General features: G+C 47.4%; 8 protein-coding genes across 8 annotated transcripts; 5 read left to right on the top strand and 3 right to left on the bottom strand.

Moving 5' to 3' along the window:
- Positions 1-813: 813 nt before the first annotated feature.
- Positions 814-3,758, top strand: FOXG_20251 (uncharacterized protein; the record flags this gene model as incomplete). The annotated part of the gene is made up of 7 exons (XM_018400515.1): positions 814-904; positions 952-1,006; positions 1,067-2,060; positions 2,248-2,370; positions 2,422-2,472; positions 2,534-2,658; positions 2,705-3,758. 7 exons carry the CDS (start codon positions 814-816, stop codon positions 3,756-3,758), a joined length of 2,493 nt encoding a protein of 830 aa, XP_018247744.1.
- Positions 3,759-3,906: 148 nt separating this feature from the next.
- Positions 3,907-4,570, bottom strand: FOXG_10222 (uncharacterized protein; the record flags this gene model as incomplete). Its single annotated transcript, XM_018389467.1, has 2 exons — positions 3,907-4,227; positions 4,286-4,570. The coding sequence occupies 2 exons, from the start codon at positions 4,568-4,570 to the stop codon at positions 3,907-3,909; spliced, it is 606 nt and encodes a 201-aa protein (XP_018247745.1).
- A 345-nt stretch (positions 4,571-4,915) lies between these two features.
- Positions 4,916-6,116, top strand: FOXG_10223 (uncharacterized protein; the record flags this gene model as incomplete). The annotated part of the gene is made up of 6 exons (XM_018389468.1): positions 4,916-4,958; positions 5,020-5,225; positions 5,272-5,422; positions 5,477-5,641; positions 5,698-5,850; positions 5,905-6,116. The coding sequence occupies 6 exons, from the start codon at positions 4,916-4,918 to the stop codon at positions 6,114-6,116; spliced, it is 930 nt and encodes a 309-aa protein (XP_018247746.1).
- Positions 6,117-7,394: 1,278 nt separating this feature from the next.
- FOXG_10224 (uncharacterized protein) lies at positions 7,395-10,601 on the top strand. The gene is made up of 6 exons (XM_018389469.1): positions 7,395-7,743; positions 7,800-7,827; positions 7,902-8,050; positions 8,103-8,841; positions 8,894-9,487; positions 9,544-10,601. Exons 1-6 carry the CDS (start codon positions 7,484-7,486, stop codon positions 10,480-10,482), a joined length of 2,709 nt encoding a protein of 902 aa, XP_018247747.1. The 5' UTR covers positions 7,395-7,483; the 3' UTR covers positions 10,483-10,601.
- Positions 10,602-10,776: 175 nt separating this feature from the next.
- On the bottom strand, positions 10,777-12,518 carry FOXG_10225 (uncharacterized protein; the record flags this gene model as incomplete). Its single annotated transcript, XM_018389470.1, has 4 exons — positions 10,777-10,881; positions 10,949-11,725; positions 11,785-12,156; positions 12,213-12,518. The coding sequence occupies 4 exons, from the start codon at positions 12,516-12,518 to the stop codon at positions 10,777-10,779; spliced, it is 1,560 nt and encodes a 519-aa protein (XP_018247748.1).
- A 668-nt stretch (positions 12,519-13,186) lies between these two features.
- Positions 13,187-13,871, top strand: FOXG_20252 (uncharacterized protein; the record flags this gene model as incomplete). The annotated part of the gene is made up of 2 exons (XM_018400516.1): positions 13,187-13,651; positions 13,728-13,871. 2 exons carry the CDS (start codon positions 13,187-13,189, stop codon positions 13,869-13,871), a joined length of 609 nt encoding a protein of 202 aa, XP_018247749.1.
- A 2,086-nt stretch (positions 13,872-15,957) lies between these two features.
- FOXG_10226 (uncharacterized protein) lies at positions 15,958-16,794 on the bottom strand (the record flags this gene model as incomplete). The annotated part of the gene is made up of 1 exon (XM_018389471.1): positions 15,958-16,794. The coding sequence occupies one exon, from the start codon at positions 16,792-16,794 to the stop codon at positions 15,958-15,960; it is 837 nt and encodes a 278-aa protein (XP_018247750.1).
- Positions 16,795-17,558: 764 nt separating this feature from the next.
- FOXG_10227 (uncharacterized protein) lies at positions 17,559-18,116 on the top strand (the record flags this gene model as incomplete). The annotated part of the gene is made up of 2 exons (XM_018389472.1): positions 17,559-17,624; positions 17,673-18,116. 2 exons carry the CDS (start codon positions 17,559-17,561, stop codon positions 18,114-18,116), a joined length of 510 nt encoding a protein of 169 aa, XP_018247751.1.
- Between the last annotated feature and the right edge of the window lie 229 nt (positions 18,117-18,345).

The following is an 18,345-nucleotide window of genomic DNA, read 5'->3' on the forward strand; positions in this document are numbered from 1 at the left end:
GTTGTTGAATCAAATGTAATATCATCGAAGAAGCGACCTACGACATCTGCACGACTGACAGCGCAACACACGGCAGCCTGTCAAACGTGTTAATAGTCTTGAAGCAAGACGTTGACCAGTTCAACTTTTTGACGTACTATGATTGCATGACTGAAAGGTTTTAACTCCGGATGAGACGAAGCTAGCTTTGAATTGAGTTCGAGGAACAGGCCCCTGTCATATTTCCGTGCCTGGGGCTTAATGTTGGTAGAGACGTATTTTGCGTCCCAGTCGGACATGAACAAGTCGTCGTTCCAGTCAAGCATCCTGATTATCTTTGACAAAGAGCTGTGAAACAGCGAGGTATGGCCAATAAATCACTAAAGACTTTGGAGATCCAGACCACGGTAGTATCAAATGCTAGCATTTATATGATAACCCATTTATTCTGGAAGGGCCGTGGGACAGACGTCAGACAGAGAGGGGAAGTGTCGCGCCTTTACTCAGGAGTGCCTATTCGTCCTTCCACTTCCGCCCCTTGCAACACTCTCGCATACAACTGTTTGAACAACGTCACACGCTGCTTGAACATGATTGGATTTGCGTGGAGACAGCCGGGACTTTCGGAAAGCAGACGGAAATTCCAGACCATGGGGCCGCCAGCAACATCATGAGTGCGGGGAAGCCAGATCCGGTTTAGTCCGAGTCAAGCTAGCATGAGCTCCAGCGTCCAGCATCCGCTGGCTTCTGTAGCTGTCGGTATCTCAGTCAATGCGCTTCACCGTAATTATATGCAAAACTGGAACTGTTGATAACGTCGCTTTGACCAGCCCCATGACGCGCCCCAAAGGCAGACCGAGGAAATGCGCGTATTGCGAACGTGTATTCACCAAGGAGGAACACTTGAAGCGGCACGAGAGAAGCCGTAAGTTACTTCACGACATCATCAATGTTCATTACTAACAACCAAAGATACTGGTGAGAAGCCTTTCAAGTGTTGTAAATGCGGTAGGAGCTATGCTAGAAGGTAAGTCGCACACAACTACATATATACCATGTGCATATATGGATACTGGCTAATATTCAGGTGCAGTGACGTTCTATTTCGGCACTCTCAAACGCACTTCTCGACAAACAACAATGGCCAAAGCGAATATCGACCTGAACGCCCGTCCTCAGATATTATTCAGGTTGGCCATGATAACGAATTATGCCGCGATGATGGAAACGTTTCGATCTCACTTCCAGAGCGACAAATAAGTGTATCTCTAGACCCAGCCGTTCCCGGGACCCAAGACCGCAACTCCACGTCGTCACCTCAGCATGCGCCGTCCGCCCCAAGCTCCGCGATGCCATCGCCACCTACCGAAACTCATGTAGAGCATATGCTAAGGCCAAAAAAACGGCAACGGTTTTCACCACAGTCTCAGCATATTGTTGATGATAGCCAAGGAAGTTCAATGGCTCAGTCCACTTGCACAATCTCCGACATGCTTCTATCGCAGTTTGATATCGACCAAGTCTCGACCTTTACTGGGATAGAATTCGACCAACAAGGTATCCTTGGAAGTTTCGACAACTTCAGCATGTTTTCGTTCGGGACGGGACAGACGCCAGGTTTCGGTGACATGCAGTTTAACTACGATGCAATAGATGGCCCCGACTTGGATAGTTCTGGCTTCCCATATTCGATACCAACCATAGATACTACCTCATGTAGCCAGAAGTCAAGAAGTGGTGGGCTCATGACCATATCAGCCAGTCAGATGCAGAAAGTACAACGAATCTGGTCGAGACAGCGACCCAAGGTGCTTACACCAATCAACAGTCGTTTATGGGATGCGGTGACTAAGCACAATGCTGATAACATTTTCACGACACCACAGCAGAGTGTCAATCTCGAAGACTACCAATCATTGGGACGCAATATGGATCAAGCATGTAGAAATCGTCTGATTCGGTACTGCAACGATCTTGACGGATCATGTGGCTCGTCAGCAACAACTACTGATAAGACTGCCATGTTTTCTGTGGATCTACTCGACTCAAGCTTGGACTTCTACTTTCAGTTCTTCCATCCGGTCTTGCCATTCATACACAAGAGCACTTTTAATGCTAGAGACGCGCCGAGCTCGCTGTTGCTCGCAATGTGTTTAAGTTGGCGTGTCCTACTTGGATCGAGCACACACCAAGGGTTTTCTCACTAGATACCTCGGGGCATGTTATCGGCCGAGTAAATTATGAGAGCAATTGCTAATGCTATTGCAGAAGTTGTTGCCCGCCTGTCTCCACGATTTGACGTCTCAGACACTGCTCAAGAGTGCACCACCCGACATCCTCACTACCCTTGCAACTGCACTCATTATAGCCTACTTAGCCTTGGGCTTTCGCGTACATAATTACCCTTGTCGGATCTCTAGAGCAGTCACTGAGTATTCACAGGATGAGATTGATATACACCAATCATACACAGTCTGTACTCAGATGCTTCGTGTAGGTCTACCATGACCGATATCACTTACAGTCAATATGCCTAACTGAGCGTTCTTGATAGACGGCTGATGGACAAGGCCTATTCATGGCTGGATATGAAGACGATCCGATTCTCAAAGTGAGACAAGGAGCGCAAAGCCCAGACAACCTCTGGAAGGCATGGGCACGAGTTGAATCTGTCAAACGGTAAGTCTACCTGCCAGATTAGACCAACTTCTCTAACTCTGTACAGCCTTATGTGCTGCCTTCTCTACTTGGACATGGCCTATGCCCGGCTGATGAGCACGTCCGGGGTTATTGCAATAGACAAGGTCGAACTATACCTGCCGTGTGACGATGCTCTCTTTGAAGATGCAACAACAGCCACGGCGTTCTTGCGCTCGGTGCAGCAAGGTGTACGTATCACAATGCCTCGAATGAATTCCCGGAGTTTTCACGTCTTGTCACCGTCTAAGCTCAACCAGAATTCTACTCAGATCCTCCTCCGCTCTCTCTACCTCAGACTGATAGCAGCCAAAGCCAGACTTTCAGAAAAGCATGGGCGGAACGAACATTCCCAGTCTATCAGCCTTGCTGAGAGCTTTTCAACGGATGAGGGTTACAAGACCATCATTGCTGACGTTGTATTGCTGCCCAAGGCGCATGCCAGCTTCTTGGGTGAACGACATCAGAACAATGCGTTAGGCTGGCATTATCTGTGCATTCTATTGACAACGGACGTTGACCTTTTGGAAACTGCGTGCGGTCGTGATGGGTTGGAAGCTGCTGAGGATTCCCTAGTTCATGTTTTCAGATGGTCGCAGTCAAGTAGTGCTCGCAGGGCGCTGCTCCATGCGGCTCAAGTATTCAGCATCTTGGATTCGTGCCTCGTCCGCGAATCATATCTCACTCGACCGGATTTGGTACTATTTGTCTCAGCGCTTGTGATAAGTCAATACTTCCTTGTTACTAGCTACACAGGTAATGGCTCTGGTGGATCTGTTTTTGAGCTGCTCCGTGACGTAGATTGGACTACAGTCGGAGACGAAGGGTTTGGGCGAGCTACTGGGTATTTACCGCTGGGAAGGCTTGGACGTGAAACAGTCAATTCGAACCCCGCCATTGGATTTATAAACAAAGGTGGCTCTGTTTCGTTTGCTGGAGAGGGGCAAGGGCTTGGCGGCGTGGCTGCTAAGAAGATTGCCAGGAAGTTTGCTCATCTTATGGATGGCTTTGGCAAATGGGATGGATGTAGCTATTCTCAACTCTTGAGGGTAATGTGTGGGTTCACGCATGAATCCGAGTGAGAAAGAAGAAGCGAATATTAACTTGGTAATCGCGTTCGGTTTTCCTCATTAGCCATGCCGCACTCAAGAAGTTCTTGCATACATCGCATCAGCACTGCTCCCGGTGCCATGCTATAAAGATCCGATTTCAGCCAACACTGTGTTTCTACTAAACCCCATGAACAAATAACCGGTCCTCTATTGGGAGGAACGTTTTATCATGCAGAGTTCCACCGGTCGGCTTGCCAAAGACTAATTGACCTTTCAGTGACCATTGTGGTGAGATATCCCATTCTCCGATGAGCCTTTGATCTATGATGGGATTGATGTGCTGCAAGTTACACCCGAGCCCCTCGAGAGACAGGGCAGTCCACAAGTTAAGAGTCTGCATGGCATTGTTGTGCTCAGAGAATTGCAAAAGATGTGTTGCGAATCGAGGGAACTTGGCTTGATACTCTCGAACAACGTCCAAGTCTTCAAACAGTAGTATCTGTCATCACTTCCATCAGAACACGGTTAGAATATGTCAACATGGGCCAATGGCTTACCGTTCCGTAGCCCGCCCGGCGCTGTAGTAATTTCTTCTCATATTCAGCGAAGATGCCTGATTTCATAGTTGCTTTAAAGCACTCTGTTGCCATATCCCAGAACTTAACATGCTCCTCTTTGAGAAGAACTACCAGACGAGTAGATTGGCAATTGAAGGAACTGGGCGTGTGCTTGACCACTTCCTGGGCTATTTCGATGATACGGGCATCGCTGATTGGGGACTTGGCCTCAATCGAGTAACAAGTTCGACGGCTTTTGATCTCGGCTAGATATTTGTCGGCCATTTTGTAATGCAGAAGGTTGTGGGAGACGATTGGTGGTTACTGTAAAGGAGATACAGGCAGGAAGCAATATGGGCATTTACCTATTGTATACAAATAGGTTGGCAAACTGTCCTGGAAGTTCGGGGCCCCACAAGTGGGGAGGCCCCATGTCCCCCACGTTGCGAGGTCGAGGCCCCATCATATACAAGCAAGTCATGTCTATTGTTCTTTCGTATTTATCTGCAGGCAGTGACTTGAATCGGCCACCTTCCTCCATCTGTCTTGGACCTATCATATTTCTGCATCATTCGTCTTATTTCGAACTCCCGCTCTTGTTAAACCTTCTTAAATCTCAACCCTTTGAAGATGTCGAAAACTGTCTTAGTCCTCGGTGCCACTGGAACTCAAGGTGAGCATAAACAGCACCTTTGCTTATTACTATGAGCAGGACTGACTGACTGACTGTCAAGGTGGATCAATTGCCAACCTATTGGTTCAATATCCGGACCAATATCTGGTACGATGCCTTACTCGAAATCCCAGCTCGGACAAAGCCAAAGCCCTGGCTGCAAAGGGAGCGCAGCTGGTGAAGGCTGATTTGACTATCCCTTCCACCCTGCCAGAGGCATTCAAGGGGGTCTGGGGTGTCTTTGCTGTCACCGACTTTTACGATACGGTTAGTCTCACCTAGCCTTGCACCATGATCTATACTTACTCTACAGGCTGTTCTTGATGATCCTATGAGCGAGGAGAAACAAGGTCAGCATATCGTCGAAGCATCAGTGGCAGCTGGTGTTGAATGTTTCCTTTGGAGCACCTTGCCAAGTTCTCGAGAGATATCCGGGGGCAAGTTTGTCACAAGGCTGTATGAAGGTATTTCATGTCAATACATCCTTTAAGGGCATTGAGCTAACCTGGCTGCTACAGGAAAACAGTCTGTTGATGCAGTCATTCGCGATGCAGGCCTCAAGGGTGCATTCATTCGTACTGGTAACTTCTATGAGAACATGATCTCGCGAAAGTATGCTGCATATGACAAGGAGAATGATGTTATTACCATGACGCGGCCCATTATCGGACCCGATGCTGAGCGTGAGTTCCCTCTTATCCTTTTTGCCCGATATCTATGCTAACCAACGGCAATGCAGTTACTTCACTTTACGTCGAGAAAGACCTTGGGGCAGTTGCCAAAGCGCTGTTTGATCAGTGGGATGAGAAGAAGGATATTCTTGATGGTAAATACTTTCTCGCAAGTGGAGCTCGGGAGACAATGGGCGATATCAATACAATTCTTGAGAAAGGTTTGTCTCCAATCCTTCAGAATCACCAATCCGTGATTAATCTGACTTATACAGTGTCTGGTAAAAAGGTCATTTACAAGGTTAAGCCAACCTGTGGTATTCCGGATCGCGACATCATGCTGCAACTTTACAACAACGTGGGGATGTACCCTGGGGTTGAGATTCCGACTCCAGAGGTGGCAATGTTGGGTGTGAAGCTTCACAGTGCTGAGGATTTCATCCGGGAGAGGTTGCTCCCGCACCTTGAACTTGACGCATGTTACTAGAGTAGCGTAGATCCGATGATAGTCCTCGTAGCGATTATCTCATTACAATTCAGGTAACCTCCGGACCTCTTGTTTTAATCTAACTTGCTTGCCTGGGGGGACCATGCTTTGCTGGGAAATTCTAAAGACGGATTGCTTAGATTGTGAGAAACCATAACAGGAGATCCTACCCTGAATCGCCTCTTGTCTCGAAGGGATCCGCTTTGCTGCAACTCTCCCCTGTAAAAATTCTTTCTTGGCACGCACTGTTAGTGCACTGTTAGGAGCGGGATTTTCTACGGGCTACTCGGCCACACAATACTGCGGGGACGCCATCGGCTCCCTAACAGCAGTTTTCAGAGAAGGAATTTTGGAGAGTTCACCTTCTCTGACAACACCTTTGTCGGATCTAATGGCGGCACCTCAGAACCAGAACGCCTTAGATATCGGAGGACGGTGCCCGTGGCATCGGTAGCGACATCCTCCCGATCAACGACGCCGATTGCGATGGGTTTTTCCCCTTTGAAGGCAAGCCGCACCGCCGGCCTCTGATCCCTTCCCAAGGTTTTTCCCTGCCGCCACGACAGTCGACTACGAGCTACAACTTGGTTACTGGAGATTGTGGACTGCATCAGCAGATGTAGCGATGCGTGAGAGAATTCTGGTCGGTGGAAAAATTTGACAGATTGCCCCCGAACCCGCTGACGGGTGACGGGCTTGACAAAAACAGCGCCTTTTGTGCCTTGGTATGCTGGATGGTGAAGGAAGCGGGGTTCCCTGTACCTAGCTAGCTCAGCACGTCTTTTGCTCCAGTAGGAGATTTGGCTTCGTTACAGCCACCCAGACGAAAAATATACAAAACAAAACAAAACAAAAAAAACAGATCCGCTTTGCTGTCCATCCACCCTTGAGTTGTATGGTAACCAATTAAAATATGGAGCGAGGGCATTATGGGGCGACAAGGATGTCACAGCGTCTAGACTTTCAAGGCCAACTTGAGTTAGCTGCTGACTGAAATCACTAGCCGAACTCTATGACACTGACCACATCTGTGACAAGCCAATCAGCTCGAGTCGCGGCCCCATTTTACGGAAATTCCAGCCAAATTCCGTCCAAAGAGTGGCAAGCCATCCAATCCGAGAGCTCCGCATGATCAGCCAGCAGCAATTGGACGCTATGCTCCCCAGACACTACTGTCAGCGACCAAGCCTCAGTTTCGCGGGGAACCCTGACAATCATCTCGGCATCGGTGACTAGATCATATCCGAACTGGGGGAGCGTCTGGGGAAGGGGGGCAGTCCCCGCAGTAGCCCAGGCCCCGTGCATCAACCTGTCCAGCACTTGCTTCACCAAGCTTCGTACTACAGAGTCCTGAATTGACTGAGCTCATGGCATCTGGCAGACTTCCATCTGCATTCAAAGCTCAGTCAGCAATGTCTCCATCTGATATACAGGATTGGGATCCAGCTAGCGAGGCTGTAGACCAGACCGCCTCCGCAACTGACGATGCCCGTGAGACCACGCCAACAGACGACCAAGATGGGACCAAGAAAAGGAACGCCGCCAAAGACACGGCAGCGGCCAATGCTGAACCCACGGAACGGCCTGCGAAGAAGATGAAGAGAGGGAAATACATATCTAGAGCTTGGTAAGGAAGATCCACGACTTGCATAAACATTGAAACGGTGTCCCTGACCGTCACAGTACTTCCTGCCAGCAGCGCAAAATCAAGGTTGGTGTTCATGTCCTGCCGTCCTCCTTCAATGTCGATATAGAAGGCGATTCTGACGAGTCTTATCCTACCAGTGCGAAGGAGGAGATCCATGTCGACAATGCCTCGCGAAACAACTACCTTGCCAGCCCTCTGCTCCAAGGGGCGCACAGCAGGCTCGTCAAGACTTGAGGCCAGGTCCCGCTGGAGGTCAAGACCAAGCTTATTACCCCTCAAACGATAGGTAAATCTGTTTTGCGCTTGCCTTGATGATATGAGCTTATGAACCATGGCAGCATCAACCGCGAAGTCTTAGTTCGCCTAGAAGCTGTAGAACGCCATCTACGTCTGATGAGACCGCCCACTCCCGATCTGTCCAGACCAACGCATGATTATGCATCAGTCGAGGACCAACTCAAGCCTTCAGCAGCCAAACTACAAAGTGCCCTAGAGACAGAGGGACAAACGTTTGCAGGAGAGATGACTATAACTCCGACACTTGAAGACGAGAACGAACCCATAGATTATCAAAGCTCCGCATCGTCGGCCATGCGAATAGACAACACTTCCCCAGCATCGTCTCTCCTCCCACCAGCAACAGCAACATCACCAAATGATACGACAGGCAGAAAAGGCGGATGGTTCGAGCGGATATTGACACGGCATGGCGTCATGACCGATGAGAAACAATGCAGGTATCACCTACAAGTCTTCATGGACGAGGTGCACCCGATGTATCCGGTCGTCCATCCCCCGGCAGTTTGGGACATCTTCAACGAAATGTGGCAGCACCCAGCGATCAGCTCCTCCGTCGAGTCAGCACAAAGCGAGCAACTCCGGGTTTCTGTTGCTTTGGTGTGCTTTTGCCTAGCTCTTGGACGATGTAGCATGTCAGCAAGAATGAGCGACCGCAGCGGTGTTGAATCTTCTGGCTGGAGTCTGTATAGCGTGGGCATGAGTCTGCTTGGTGATCTGCTCGAGACCAGTAATACGGCTATAAAGTCACTTCTTATGTTGCAAGTGTTAATAGTGAGGGTGAGTCAAGACACCAGCCCTTACGACCTACATTGTTCCTGACCCTGCATAGATAATTTACATGTTCCGACTAGACGCGAATCAGAAAGCAGCCAGAGTACACGCCTTGAGTGTGTCGGTTGCACAAACAATAGGCTTGCATCGCCAGAGCACCATCGAGGGCATGCCGGCTTATTACAACCAGTTGTACTCACGTGCGTGGTGGTCCTTATATCTGCTGGATCGACGACTGGCTCTGGAGTCCGGGAAACCATATCTCATTCAAGACAGCAACGTTGATACGGCGTTACCATTGGATCTGAGCGATGAGTGGATGACACGATTTGCGTCCCGAAAAGAGAAAATAGCAGACCTCCAGCACGAGATAGTTGTTGAGGCTGCGAGGGACTCGTCCCCTTCATGTATTCCTTATGTTATTGCCATGGTGCGTTATTGCCGTATAGCTGGCAAGACGTGGGAAGTTTTATACGGTGTCAAGTCATCTACTGCTTCCATGCCAGCCATGATCCAATATGTTGATACCGCTATCGGGAAATTACTCAACACAATTCCGATATGCTTGAAATATGACCTCGATGCTCCCTATGAGGCTCAGTTTAGTACGAGAACTCGGTGGCAAGTAAAACAAACATTTCTCTTCAACAATGTGAGTCCCGATTGATAGTGAACCTGTCAGTAGTTCTGGGGACTGACAATACCTAGTGCTGCACATATCTGCGTCTTTTAATAAGAAGACCACTATTACCGAGTTCCAGCACTATTTACCATACAGAAGAGGATGATCTTGAGTCTTCAATCGAGTGTGCTAGTCTCGCTGCCCGGATTCTTACAACTCATCAAAACATACAAGACGATGGTCTCAAGTATAGCTTCGCACTTAGTCACTACGTCACCAGCTGTGCACTTGTCATGGTAGGTTTGGTGTCGAGGGAACCAGGTTCCAAGAGAAGGTATGGGGCTCTGATACTTGCAGCCACTCAGTGTCTGAATGAGTACTGCCAGAGGATTTGGGTCTCTGGAAAGATGATGCGTTGCGTTTCTAGGCTTAGTCGGCTGGTTGGACGTGTTCTCGCCTCAGACTCACAAGGAGGGCTGGACCACCAGAGCACATCGAAAATGAGGCGAAAGTCGACATCAGATCGCCTGACGCAGCACCTGACGCCCCCTCAAACTGAAGATCAAGACCTTGTACAATGCAGAACTGGGACGTCCAGCATGTACAGGAATCAGCTCAAAGACATGAGAACCGACAATGATCAGAGAGTGCAAAGGGATCAAGAAGTAGACTGTTATTCATTCAATACCGACTCTTTGGGCACAATGCCTGAGAGCTCAGCGGCAGGTTTTAATAAGCTGCCCACATCCTGGATGGCTGATTCCAGCCTTGATCGTCGAAATAGTTGGATCATGTCAGACTTCAATTTTGAGACTCTTGGGGAGCGCTTCGGTCCCAACGATGCCGAGCTGGCGACATTTGTGGAGAATGATAGCCTTGATTTCACCCGAGGTATGGGAATGCCTTTGAATACTGAGCGAGGGGGTACCGAGGCACGACTAGGCACTCTGGGTATCAATGGCGTGTTTGATCTTGATATGGGATATGTTTCCTACTATGATGAACCTGTATGGAAGTTAGTATAATTCTATTTACAGCTGATAGTGACGCACTGCAAGCAAGAGCCGTGCGGATAACATCATGATAAGCAATGCGGTTCTTCCTTTGCTTTTTAACGCTACCGTCAACAAATATCAATCCCATATCTAGTTTCTCTTGAATATTCATAGGCTTAAGCAGTCACACAAGCTTCACCAATCAATAAGCATGCTTATGATTTACCTAATTCTTAACATACATGTGGTAATACCAGACCTTCCCTGTATTCCCTCTTCAATCACCCAGTGTATCTGGAGGTTTCAGGCCCTGAAACTGAAGATTTAAAGAATTGTCTTTCTTTCTTTCAGTCTCACATTAAAGCCCATTTGCCGTACAAACCACGCATTGTGGAGCTTCCATGGAGTGTCTGGATTAACCAGCTCAAGCTGAAAAGGAAAAAGAAGATTAGCTTTCATAGCCTAAGATACAACAGCAGACACTCGGAAATCCTACCTCAAAGATCCGTAGAATAGTTGGGACAAGTTTGTAGAGCTCCAATAAGGATATGTTCTTGCCGACACATGTCCTAGCCCCAGCGCCAAAAGATAAGAGACAACTATTCATCTTCTTTCGCTGTTCCGGTGTTGCTTCGATCCAGCGTTCAGGGCGAAACTCTGCGGCATCGGCACCATAAACCTCGGCGTCTTGATGGATAACCCATGGGGAACAACCAGCGATACTTCCACCAGGAATAAAGTGTCCACCAAGTGTAACTCCACCAGAAGGCACTATTCTCTCGAGAGTCAGCCCAACTGCAGGGTGACAGCGAAGGGCCTCGTTGATGACAGCGCTCAGGTAGGGTAGATCCCTTACTTCCTCCCATTGCACAAGCCCGTCATCTCTCGAGAACCGGCCGGCCTTGCTCTCGGCTGCGAGTTCTTTGAGAAGACTTTCCATCTTTGGAGGGTCCTTCAGCAGGTAGTAGAAGACAGCTCGCAGTGTAATCCCGGTTGTGTCAGATCCCGCAAACATATTAGCTACTGTCAGGGCCAGGACAAGTTGCTCAGTGATAAAGTCGGGGTCTTTGTTGTGCGCCTCTTTGAAACGATTCAGGAAGTCCCTCCTCGGAGCTTTTGGCATATCCGATGCTTCCTCATGCTGGCGTTCGACAAGGTGCTTTCTCGCAAATTCGGCAACTGGCGCACTCGAGTTAAGGAACCCATATTTGACTAGCCAAATTTTGATGGGGTTCTTTATGAACAGCTTATCTAGGAACGGGATCTGGCCAATCTGTACAGGTTTTGTTGTCAGTGGCTGAAGCGCGTGAGAAGTTTGGGAAGAGTCGTTACCCATGACACGTAATTTAAGAAACTCTCTAGATCCCGGATAATGTTGTCAATATCGATACCTTTCTCGACAAACCCCAGTCGCTTGGAAAACGTCAATTCTCCAATCACATCAAAAGCGTAGAACTGGAGCCACGCGCCAAAGTCACAAATGCCTGCATTGCCGGTCTGGTCGGAAAAACGAAGCTTGAGCTGTCTGATGAACTCGGCTGATGTTGAATCGACAAAGGGTTCGAATGTGACAAGGGTGCTCATTGCATAGGCATTAGACACTGATCTTCGAAGTCTGGCGTGATATCTGTCGTTGTCTGTGTTGAACATGGTTTCGAGTCTCTTTCCTTTAGCCAGAGCTTGCTGCACCGGGTAGAACTTCGACTAGAAATAGTGATCAATCAGCTAGCGATTCTTCGGTTGACGGATCTCCAAGTCACCTTCGACCATCCTGCACTCGGACTGTAAATGACCTTCAAGGCGTCTGTATCTGCAATAGATACTGCTCGAGGGCCCAATCTGACAGCAGGCCCGTACTTCTTGTGTAGCTCGATATGTACTTCTTGTGCTCGACGACCACGAACGACGAGAAGCCTCCATAGATCTGTAAAGCCAGCAAGCCAAGGGCCAGGTACATGATTCAGACCATGTCCGTATTTATTGTATATAAGACGGGTCAAGATAACCCCGATAAGCCATAGCACAGCTGCGCTGAAAGATTGAGGTACTATGCGTTCTAAGATCATTGTAAGACGTGAGTTTGGAACTAAGATTACGGTGAACGACTACGACTAACAGGGCATTGCAAGGCTTCAATGATATTTCAAGATGATGGACAAGACATCCGTCGACGGTATTTCGGAATTATCCCGGAACACTATCCGGTCCCGTTTATGGCCGGCGGTGGGGCTTCGGAAGACGACGACGTTGCTCGCATATAATGTCAATTGCTGTATAGCAGGAAAAAATGGTTAGAGACATATCTAGAGGTTAAAATTCATATACCTGATAAAAAATAAGTTGGTAGACATAGCAGTTCTAACTGCGCTTGCAAACCACGTGGTGTTAAGAGATGATGCTAATGGTTAACTCTGCCGTGCATGAAATGACCTTGCTATGAGTTGACTCTTCTACCAAGGCGTTGTGCAATTGACTTTAACGGAACTTAGACCGGAACATATCTATCACGGTATTGCTCGCCTCCTCAGCCCCCATGTCCCACGTAATGAAAATCCAGAAATTCCGATTACCTTAAATCTCTCCCTCTGTTATTTATCATCCTACTTGCAACTGTACGAACTCAGGTCAAGTAAGTTGTTACTACATCCTCCGATTGCAAACGGCTACTGCCTGATATCGGTAGGCATAATATTATATACATTTCTGTTTATTACCTGCTTAGCCCTCCTATATCATGAGTCCCTCCAACCAAGAAAGCTCTAAGGAGGGAATCACAGGAATTGATTATCCTGTCAAACGATACATAACAGGCCATGACCTGAACACTGGAGAAAGCATTTACACAGATGCACCTGCGTTATGCACTGCGGAAGTGCCTGGCTTTGGAATAGCATCACGCTCTTATGCTACTCTGAAGCTACCTACAGAATTGGCGGATAATCAAGACCTGAAGGCACACCTTTCACACGACTCTCTTACTAGCTACACCCGGAGTACGGAATTTCTCGTTCCCTCATCAGGATTGAACACTCAAACAGGACAGGTTGAGCTGGGAGGGGCAAATGTGATAAATCTTGACATCGACCCCGGTGCGGTGGGTCATATGCATCGAACAGTGTCTTTGGATATCTCGACTTGTGTGATGGGAGAGGTATATCATGAGCTTGATAGTGGCCAAAAGGTCCTCTTAAAAGCTGGGGTAAGCTTTTTATGATTCTTTCCTTATAGTTCGACGGTCTTCCTTGTAAAACACCGCTAACAGTCGTGTCTTGTAGGATCACATCGTTCAGCGGGCAACTATGCACAGATGGATTAACGCCTCCAAGAAGCATCGTGCTCGGGTAATTGCAGTTCTTCTTCCATGCGCCCCATTCAAAGTCAATGGTCAATACGTGACAGAGGAGCATAGGTTTGGTTAATTGATAATACTTGGCATAACTGCCACTGCCCTATGGAATTATTGCAACTAAATCTCAGCAATGTAAGAATATCCATTAGCTGAGTTAAGTGTATTAGTATTCTTCATTTACGAAATGTAATTGGGATTTTAGATATGGCTTTTCAATGCGTGTGATAGCCTGCCCGTAGAATGAGGACGTGTCTGGAGTGGTTTTACACATGCTCGAACGAAACGCGTGCAGAATAGGGTACGGAAACAGACCTATGAGGCCCGAATATCAAGGTTACGTCAATCAAATTTAGTCACTTCGGTGACACTATAGTCCTTCTATTCTGATCGGACTGAAACTAATACCCTGCAACGTTTGGGCCGAGCTTTTGGGCTACGGTATATTATCTCAGATAACAAGCTAATTCTAAAGTCAGTACTTGCCCAAAAAAATATAGCAGGGGCGTTATCATTCAAACGCTTCATCATGACCGCGCCAGGAGGAAAACATTTCATTTATGATTAGCTCAATATGCTGCACACACACCATGAGTTGTTTAGTAATTTATAGAAAACTCGCTGGGAAGCTGCAATACGTTACCTGTGTATCTATATGGGTGATATAAAGCGTGTTGACAATCAAAAGGCAAAGAACATGACGTACCCATCTCTCTTTATAAACAATGTACATTTTCAACCCATCGTGGCGGAGCTAAGAAGGGTGAGTCGAACGTATCTATGAGATCTTTGATTGCTGCTGTAATTCTGACTGGAGATATAAAAAAGCTTGACATGAAATACCCGTTTGAGTGGCAATCTTCTGCTTTATATTTTGAACCCCAGGCTTCTACGCTATCTGAGACAGCTGTTGTTGCAGAGAGAGCAGGGCAGCTAGAAATGCCATCAGAGTATTAACCCCGGGCTGCTAATATACGGTTCATTTCCTGGTACCCGGCTTTGTTCTCTAATGCCTAATAAAATACCTAGGAGAGAACTAAGTAGGCCTATATAAGGGGTTTGCAGTTGTAAGAGATACCTATCTAAGCAGAGTTTATTCTGTATAAGCATGGCCTCGATGATAAAGGTAATAATCTTTTAATCTAGATCTTACTGCCTAACGGACCTTCTAAAGAACATCTGGCTCCTATGGGTTTAGGAATGGGGAGCTTAGATTCTTAGTGACTAGAGTTGTTGTGCTTTGCCGGGCTATTTCGATAGTGTGGAATCGGGATGGTAAGTGCCGAGATCACAGGGACTAGAGATTTCCCGGCCTTTGCAGATGATTCCCAGAGCCTTGATCGGCAAGGGTCAAGTTTACTGGAATAGATCAAGGACCATAAGAAAATTAATACTAGCAGAGTAGTAGGCCGGGGACTTTTAACAGGAGGATACAACGCCATTCGGGCTGTTTACACACATTCTAAAAGCTTTTTTTTTGGAACAGTTGCTCAGGGCGGTGCTGCCCACCATTTCTTTGATCCTGAATGGCTGCAGAGCATTGATTCGCGAGATCCCGCCCACAGCTAAGAGGTGCAGCATCTTGTTAACAGGTTTTGCTGATCTGATTATACCTACGGATAGTCCCCGCGACGTTTTTGCATGGAAATGGGTGTTCAAAGGCGACACGGAAAGATTCGTCAAAGAGGTTAGTTAATAAATTCTCCTTGCTGCAGGATGGAACACTTGACAAGCCCGAATGCGCTCGCTTGTTGCTCATCAACGTATGCATACTGATATTTGTCTTGCTTGACGAATAGTGCCAGTACTGAAATTTATCACACAGGGTATTGATGATAGTGTATTTTAGGTCGATGACAGTTATCTCTGTCTGGAGTATAGACCACCGAAAAGAGACAGGTAAGGCGCCAATCGATTGATATCCTATCGATGAAACTTATTCGGGTAGGTTCTTTAGGAATGAGGCTCATATGGGTGACGGGGCGTCGTATATAACAGTGTTAAGATGGATCTTGACTATGCTTGACAACTATGCGGACTTTGCTGAGGCAATGAGAGGACTGGATTATAGGCCCAAGTATCAAATAGATACCGACTCAGACTACGGCTTGCTTATGTCAAACCATCTGACCCAACTAAATCTATTTACAGTCTTATCATTACTCAACAACATCCCGGGTAATAACCCACAGCTTCTTCGTAAAGGGACCCTTCGAGACCCAGGTGATATGCATGCCTGACGTCAAACCGATTGCGTCTCCAGCCCTAAAGCTATGCTTCTTTCCACTCTCCGTCTCCGTGATATCAACTTCTCCCTCCAAGAGAAGAATTGTTTCGTCTCCAAGGACTCCAGTATAAGGTGTTGTCAAGGTCCCTTCATCATCGAGATCCGAAGCCGCAATTCCTTTTCCAGATCGCCACACTCCACTCAGCATGGATCCGGTCGATCCTCCATTTCGAATGAAGTACAACTCGCCAGCCACCAGATCACCCTCCTTAGGCTCAGTGAAGTTGTAGTCGACCCAGTTGGGACTGTCGCTGACGTTGCCGATTAGAAGATCAATTGGCGGGTTGGCAGCAGCTTTAGTGCCAGTCCAGATACACCAGTACTTCTTGAAAAAGGGAGCATCGATCTCCCAGTAGACCTCAAGTCCCTTGGGAGAGCTAATGATTGACCCAGGGCCAACTTTGTATTTAGCCCCAGTCGAGACAACTGTCAAGGTGGCAGACCCGTCAATAACACACGCGGTCTCGTCGCCAATAGGGGACGAATAGGTGAGGTTGTGCGACCCGTCGCTGTTGGCGCCTGGGGACGTGGCGCCTGTCCTCCAGAATCCAGATGAGAGGTTTCCAGAAGTGCCAAAGGCGCGGGCGGTGGTAATTTCGCCATGGACTTGTTTGCCCAGCTTAGGCTCTTCCCATTCAAACCTTGTCCAAGTGCTGTCGGTCGAGGCTTGTTTGCCACAATGGATAACGTGAGTGGTCGGTTGAGCCATGGTGATAGTAAGATAGATTGGTAGGATTGGTGTTTGGTTGTTCACAGATTGATAGGTATGTAAAGTATCGACTTCAGATGATGGACATCCTCGAACCTATTTGTACTTAATCGCAGCCATAGCTATGCTTCCAATACATGTGAGAGCCTGTTGGCTCTGGGCAACATCCCATTTAGTACATCAAAGAGGTCAATTTATCACCCTTGAGGGTATAGTCGGCAACAACTTTGTGGTATCTTGGGCATCATTCGTCAGGTTTCCGGCCATTCATGTCCTATCCCCTAAGTCTGAAAATAAGGTTGAGGGTGCCGTGGAGTTGATTGGGATACCCTCTCGGTAAGGAGGGCAGAGCTTTGATACTACTTGTCCATTTTCCGATGGCCAGAATCAGTGTAGTAGTATGTTTATCTTTGTTTTAGTAAATATAGCCGGGGTATGTAGATCCCGGTTAATTATTTTTCCCAAACTGGCAATTACTTTGTTTAGTTTATCATAACATGCATGCCGTCGGGAATGCAGCGAATCAAAAAGAGTGGAAAACAAATACCCGGCATTGCCAGTTAGCCGGGCGGCCAACATGCTCAGACTATTCCACTTACAGAGTTGGTTAACAAAACGACCTTGGGACCTATCTCACTGAGATGAATCGAGGTAATATTTATAGTAGGCCTTGTCTGGGGTTTATTCTGACACAAAAATACATATCTTATCACGTACCTGTTCATATCAGTTCCATTCAACTTTCGAATAAAAAGAAGAACAAAATGCCTATCTACCTGAGCATGCAACGCGTTCGCTTCTCAAGCCCAGACGCATATGAGAAATTCAAGGTACATCCTCAGGACACGTTATAATTCATGCCGACTGACAGACTCAAGGTATTATTTGCTGATACGCGCCGCCATCTCATGACCCTTCCCGGATTCCTGCACCTGACGTGGTGGGAGCATCCTGAAGATCGAAGTTGGTATAATGAATGTAGCTTTTGGACCAGCCGAGGGGCTCTCTATGATTGGCATAAAAACACCTATCATAAATATTGCAAGTCATGGGCGGCCAATGGAGCAATCATGGAGGATATCATTACCAACTTTGAACTCGTCGGCACTCGCCTTATCCGAGTCTGCCCTGTTTGTAATAAGGCAGAGGATAAGAAGTACAATTTGGCGGAAGAACAGGCAGTGTTGCGCGAGACATGCCCTCAGTGTGGATTCCATTTCCCGGTTCTTGACGAAACACCTTCAAGCTTTGCTGTTTTCAAGGATGTACCTGGCCTACCGATGACTGATAAGGAGGAAAAGAAGGAAGAGGCCAAGGTATAAGCTATAAGAAACAATTAGAGTTAGAGAGAGCATGGATAAACTCGCATAGCTTAATATAGGAAAGCACGCATATATCTCATCCTTCAAGTATCTTCATAAGGTTATGTCATATCTGTCTCTGCAATAACTGTCAGATTCGGGGTCAATATGTCTGGTGTGCAAAGTACCAATCGACCGTATAGAGCAGATGCTTCAAGCCTTGATAGATTCATAGAGGCCTCTTTTGCTA

This window comes from Fusarium oxysporum, chromosome 11, assembly GCF_000149955.1.
Source record: "Fusarium oxysporum f. sp. lycopersici 4287 chromosome 11, whole genome shotgun sequence".
Lineage (NCBI taxonomy): Eukaryota > Fungi > Ascomycota > Sordariomycetes > Hypocreales > Nectriaceae > Fusarium > Fusarium oxysporum.

Bases quoted from the DNA above. Each gene is read 5' to 3' on its own strand.
- FOXG_10224 (XM_018389469.1), top strand. From the start codon at position 7,484: ATGGCATCTGGCAGACTTCCATCTGCATTCAAAGCTCAGTCAGCAATG. The intron at 8,051-8,102 runs GTAAATCTGTTT...GAACCATGGCAG, and splicing joins TATTACCCCTCAAACGATAG to CATCAACCGCGAAGTCTTAG. The intron at 9,488-9,543 runs GTGAGTCCCGAT...GACAATACCTAG, and splicing joins AAACATTTCTCTTCAACAAT to TGCTGCACATATCTGCGTCT.